Below are 6,597 nucleotides of genomic sequence, written 5' to 3'. Positions count from 1 at the left end.
AATCATCATAAAGTTGCATTCAAAGGTATTCAAAATAATGCAAATCCTTGTGATGGGTACATGGAAGTTTGTTGAAAAAAGAAACATGTGTCCCACCTTTTATGATGTTTAGCTCCACTTATTTGCAAAGTGGTGAAGCGGTGGCTAGTACAGCGTGGAGAGTAAGCCTTTAACGTATTCTTCCCTAATTTATATTGGCAAAAACTATACTCATATTTTACTTAGCCTTGATTTCGAAAGATTAGCTTTACACATTTCTCCTAATTAACTAAAAATTCAACCAAAGGGTGTTCCTTAGTTTCCTAACAATTTTAACTCTCTACCAATGCGAGCTGCATTAGAGCTGTCCTATCGTTGAAAACTCTACCGAAGCGTCTTCCTTCTTTTCTTAAGGTTAGAAGAACTTTATTCTCTGCCAAATTCCAATGCGAGCTGCATTAGAGCTGTCCGATCATTGATTCTTATTATCCCTTCTAATAGAAACATTACGAGCTCACGCTTCTCAAGCTTCTTTTTAGCATGTGCTTCTCGATTTTATATACGTATAGGCTCGCAATCACTCGCATGCCTTTCAAATTTCAAAAAGCCTTCATGTTGTGGGAAATAACAACGTGCAGTTCAAGACAACCATACAGATGCAACAATAATATTTGAGTGCTCTCATCTTGTCAATAAAACAATCGCAGGGAGAGAGAGAGAGAGACCAAACAAGAAGAAGCAGAAACAAAGAATATGTCCCCTTATGTTGTTATTCCAAACCATGCTTTACAAGAATCTGAACTCTGGGCGCCGTTGCAGCCACGGCAGGATCCTTGAAGGATTATTTATTGCAACGTACACACTTGCCATTCTGGCATGCGGAATCAGCTTCATCGAATCAGAAATCGTATTGCGTTTGCGGTGGTGCTTAGTAAAAGACGTCGCAAAGCCAGGAGTGAGCTGCTGGCTCCAATTATCAGCTCATGCTTTTGTTCTTTTTCGTATCAGTGATATACAGAAGATGAGAGGGAGGTGTGAATCGTGTGATACGGGGTATATTTGCGAGAGACTGTGTGTGTGGTGAGTTTGTGTGTAGTCGCGAGGCCTATCACGATCAGGCAAGCCGCCAGCTGATCCTAGCTACATGCGGCCCTCAGCCGGTCAGATTGTCTTGGCGAATATATTTTGAAGCGATAGAAGAGTGATTTACTGCTGCGTAGCCCGACGAACGTTTATTGCAATGGCGAAGATTGAAAGTTCAAACAATCTTCTGGCATTCACCTCATATAACTTGTGGTACCACATGAAATTGGCACATTGATTTATCCTGAGCCCCCTGAGCAATCTGCTCTTGCAAAACCAAGTCGATTGTTCAGTCGATCATACTCCACATAGAAATTCTGCTGCAACAGATTGCCAATCACAGATATTCCCGAGCTTGGCGAGCTGCCCATGATACCCAAGCACCTGATATCGCCTGCTGGACTCAAGAAGTAGTTTCCAGATGGCGGTCGGAACATGGCTTTGCCTCCGAAAAAGATGGAAATTTTTGGGAAGACAGGCTTCTGAATGCCGGATACATTGTAACACAAATCGAGCCCTGCGGTGGGGAGAGCGCGAGGATAGGAGATGGCTGCCTTGAATGCGTCCAATATTACCTGGTATGCCGGTTGCACAAAGAATGAGAGTGTCGTTCCCGAGTCGATGACCGCACCTCCATTACCTTGTCCGTCGATCTCCCAAACGGATGGAAGAATTGCCAAAGACTTCCCTCCGATGTGTACACCCTCGATCGCCACATAGTAAAACGTGTCTGAGAATGGATTCTGAAGAAAGGGAGTATGCTGAACGGGACGCAACAGCTTCGTGCCCGCTAGATCGTCTCCGAACACCAGGACGCTGCTGGCTCTCAATTGGAAGAAGCTCTTCAAGCAGTAGGAGAATTTGCTGCCATACATGTATCCGACCTGGCTCGGGAACGAGATGGGGCCTTGTCCAAGCCCAATTACGCCTCCTACTGTGGTAACACTCGGGCCCGAGTTGTTGGTGCCGCAACCGAAGGCCACATTCTTGATCTCCACACCCGCCCCGGAGCCGGAGCTCATAGTGACTGTGTCATATGAAAAAATCCCAGTGGTCTGTGAGAGATCAGTGTAGACATATTCATAAGCGCAGCTGGTAGGGAAACGTTCGCTGCAGGTAGTTCCTGCTGGCGCTGGGACGAAGTCGCACTCCTGGGAGGGGCAATTGATCGGGGCGAAGGTGGAGGACCTCTCCGGAACGAAGACACCACCGGAAGGACCACACTTCTCGCAGAGAGAGCAGGGTACCCACACAAGATCACTTCCTGTGTCGGCGATGAAGAGGAATCGTTGGCCGGGTGTGCCAATGTAGAACTCCACGAAATACTGTCCAATATTTCCCGGAAGGGATGCTCCTGAGATAACGCTGCCTTGGAACTCTATTTCCCCCGATGGCGCCAAAGCAGGAACCTCGAGTGGAGGAGATGCGGAAGGGCTGGACGTATCACTACTAGTAAGGGAGCATTCTGCTGCAGTTTTACATGCACCCGATAATCTGCTTGCACCCAGGCGATCTCTCGCAATGCTGAGGGAGCCAGAAAAGCCTTTCATCCTCATCTCATCGAACATGAGAAGCTCCATGATCTCCTCCCCCATGCTAGAAAAATCCCTCCGAACGGGCGATTCCAAGGCGTTCCGATGAACCATCTTGAATTTCAAAATCTTTCCTGGACCCTCCTCCGCGTATAATCTTCTTTTCGCAGCTTCCTGGTGGTGCATTTGATTGTCTATTCCAAATAGCTTGGGCAATGTGGAGCTCCCAGACTTGAGCGCACTTACAAAGCCGTTCCTTAGAATTGCAAATTTCTGGTTGCTGTGATTGTCGACCGTTGCCCTTTCGCTTTTCCCTGCTAAAGTAGCGATCAGGAAGCATAGGGCAATCGCTAAGATGCCCAGCTTCGCTAAGAAATTTTGGCGAGATTTTCTGCGCCAACGCAGGAAAATTCTGTGATCCATATTCAGCGGTGAATTGCAGGAGCTGGGTGGAGAAGTCCACCTCTCGTTTGCTACTCCTTAATGGCATCCAGAACCAGATGTACGCACTCCATCGTACAAACTCTGCTAGTGTGATGGCGGCTCCACGTAAATGAATCACATTTAAGAAGTTCCTCGTCCCAGTTCAACAAGGGTACTTGGCTTCTATCCTATTGCGTTACCCTGCATGTTGTTGTTTGTTGAGGAGCAAGCTATGAGACACTGCAACTGGTTGGGGATGCGGGACAATACCGCCAACAAGTCGAAGAAGGAGACAAGAAAAGGACGGATGATATGAGTGTGAGCTGTGGCGGAGGGGGAGAGGAGGGGACCCGGAGAGCAGAGTAAGGTGTGGTGATGGCTGGTGGAGGAGGCAGAGATATATAGCAGAGGGCAAAAGGGAGTGCAGGAAGGCAACTGTCGGATGCAGCTTTAGAGTCTGTGTCAAGACGTGTGGAAAGGGAGGAGAAAGACGCGTAGGGTGACAAGGCGAAAGGCTGGCAGACAGCGAGAAGGGGAGGAGGAGGAGGAGGAGGAGGAGGGGGCGAGGGAGGAGGGGGGGGGGGGGCTATGGAGGCAGATCACAGAGAGAGAGAGAGAGAGAGAGAAGAGAAGAGAGGGCAGAGAGGTTGGCTATGGCGGGAGGGTGGCTATGGCGAAAGAGAAAAACTCAGGAGAGAAAGAGAGAGAAAATTGAAGAAGAGGAAGAGAGAGAAGACGATGCAGAAAACCGAGACGAAAGGTGGCGGAACGTGCGCATGAAGAAGAAGCGGAGTGCACGTCACACGTGCTCCAGGCAAGCTGGCAAAACAAAAAAAACAATATCGCTGGTTATTATATCGGCACTTTTGGCCGTTGGTATTTCCCTAGTTTGGCCGTTTTTCGCTATATTTCGCGCTGTTTTTATATGGGGATTCGCGTTCCGGCTTTCCGGACACCAACGGAATGACCACACACCTGCCTTGTCACGGGGAATGGAATCCAACCCCCTCCTTGACTGGTCTCCTTCTTCCCCAGGTCCCATCCTCGAAGGCTTATGAAGATGTTTAGATTTGTGAAAACACTGTCTCTCTGGCTTAAGCTGGTGATACGAAGCAGAACGACTGACTCTCTCTCCTCTCTCTCATCTCTAGCCTTAAGGTTATGTTATGAAGCTGTTTAAGCTTTGTGATACGAAGTAAACAGACTCTCTCTGTTTAGCTATGTGATACGAAGTGAAAAGACTGACTCTCTCTCTCTCTCTCTCTCGCCTTAAGGTTATGAAACTGTTTTGCTTAGTAATACGACTCTCTCTTTCTCTCTCTCTCTCTAGCTTAAGGTTATCAAGCTTTTTAGCTTTGTCCTACGTAGTAAGAACTCTGTGATTTTCACGTGCAATACCCCCCCTTCCCTCAGCCCCCCAGGTCCGGCCACTTTCACCTGCAGACACTGTATAACACGTCCCATCCCTCTCTCTCTCTCGCCCTCTCTGTCTCTACAGCTGGTACAAAAAAAAGTCCATTCCCAATAATAGCCAACCTGGGCGTTACCTGGCCTGCTCTCTCTACCCCAGCTCTCTCTCGTCTGTTTCAACGAGTATCACTCACTTCTCTATGCCTCTTTCCGATGTGCAAATGAATAAATCATCGAAGCGGGGCCATAATCGACAGCTCTCTCTCTCAGTTTCTTTCCATTCATGCCTTGCCCCACAGTCCACTCGATCCTCTCTCTCTCAGAGACAAGTGCCTTCGCACCGGTCAACGTACCCCTGTGTCCTCTGCTCACACACCGCCCTCGCTCGTCTTGCCGTGCCGAACCCTTCTCCCCCGCCGGACCTCGTGTCTACCCTCCCCTCTCTCTCTCTCTCTCTCTCTCTCTCTCTCTCCGTCTCCGTCAAGACCATCGTGCCCAACAAATAATTTATCTTGGACTAGCAAGAACCGCGTCGAGATGTATTGACGACGCTTCTCCTAGATGCCAGCGCTTCTATTCAATAAGGTCTCTCTCGCTCTGGCTCTCTCTTCCCCCCCCTCCCCCGTCTAAGCTTCCGCCTCAACATCGTGTCCAAAAATTCAACCTTGGACTAGCCAAGATTGCGTGGAAATGTAGCAACATCGAGGTCGTTGTTGAGGCTCGAGACTCGATGCAAGGCAAAACAGTTTACAGATAAGCATTCGCTTTGAATATTGACATCTAGTCATCTTTCTATGCTCCCTATTCACATCTATGCTCCCTTCCAATGAATTAGCTAGAGGATTAATTAAGCTATGTTTATGGAAAGCTTAATTTATTTTTGCTTTGATTAGCTTATGTTTCTCTATCCCTTAATTCAAGGGGCTTTCCATAGTTTTGATCCATTAGAGGATTAATTAAGCTATGTTTATGGAAAGCTTATTTTATTTTTGCTTTGATTAGCTTATCTTTCTCTATGCCTTAATTCAAGGGGCCTTTCCAAACTTTCAAGAAAAGGACGAACTCATAACCTTCCTCATCTCACGTGTGAGCCCTACCACTAAGCTCTAAAGTAATATCATGTAAACTTTACTTATAGTAATATTATATAGTGGTCCCTCATCCCTCTCCCCTCTTTAATTCCCTTCATGATGTGAGCTTCTCTCCCTCCCCCTTTCCCCTCTAACGTAAGCTTCTTTAATGCCCTTAATACTCCCCCTTTCCCCTCTCACGTAAGCTTCTCTCCCTCCCTTAACCCTTATTAATACTCCCCCCTTAAGTTAAATTATCCTTTATGTCCCCTCCCAACACACCCCCTAACTAATTAATTGATTTTTCACGCTAGAGGGTCCTATTCAGTCGTGTAGGGAAGAAAGTTCACTTGCCAAAGTCCACTCGTGACCTCAAAGTTCATCCAAGCTCGCATACATCAACGATTCCATTGAAATGGAAATGAGATATCTAGATCCATCATTTTAAGAATCCAAAACGTCTAAGGTTGTACATTGGTTATGTATGAAACCCACATGGATAACTTCCAAACTACCAACTAACATCCTCAAGCTTACAAACACACGTTCTAGAGCATCCCTAGACGTCTAAGCTTCTCATGAGATATAGTATTACTAGAAGTACACTTTAATACGGGCATGTAATGAATCAACCCTTTTGGATAGTTCTCTTCAAAAGAGGCATAATTTTACAAAACCCAAGATATGCTAAACTTGCATAACACATTTCATTTCAATTACTTGGATAAAAAAGATACTTCTCACAAAAGCAGTGGTCACATGATATAATAAACTAAAGTTTTATTCGTAAGTTTATTTAAGAGCTCATGGTCAAGAAAGGTTAATATATCACATATCATGCATAATCACATCCATTATTACAATGACTTAGCATTTTGCACATTCTTAGGTACATCGACCAATCTTATGAGTTACAATAAATCCAATCTATTTTTAACCATAATAACAAATTTTCTTATGTAAAGATCATCATGAGAGGTAGTTATAGAAAAGTAAAACAAAAAAATATTTCATATAATGCTCCGCAAAATACTACTCTTATAATGAATTAGAATACACAAAAATCTAAAAATCAATTATTATCCTTCTATCCCATGTCC

General features: G+C 45.7%; 1 protein-coding gene across 1 annotated transcript; it reads right to left on the bottom strand.

The window, feature by feature from the left end:
• Window positions 1-743: 743 nt before the first annotated feature.
• Window positions 744-3,475, bottom strand: LOC147888764 (aspartic proteinase nepenthesin-1-like). The gene has a single exon (XM_087392484.1). The coding sequence runs from the start codon at window positions 3,015-3,017 to the stop codon at window positions 1,302-1,304; it is 1,716 nt and encodes a 571-aa protein (XP_087248610.1). The 5' UTR covers window positions 3,018-3,475; the 3' UTR covers window positions 744-1,301.
• Window positions 3,476-6,597: the final 3,122 nt, after the last annotated feature.

Source organism: Dipteris shenzhenensis, chromosome 21 (assembly GCF_047967505.1).
Source record: "Dipteris shenzhenensis isolate YYH24624 ecotype China chromosome 21, Dip_SZ_1.0, whole genome shotgun sequence".
NCBI lineage: Eukaryota > Viridiplantae > Streptophyta > Polypodiopsida > Gleicheniales > Dipteridaceae > Dipteris > Dipteris shenzhenensis.
Note: the sequence above shows the minus strand (reverse complement) of the source record. Positions and strands in the feature narration are given on the sequence as shown.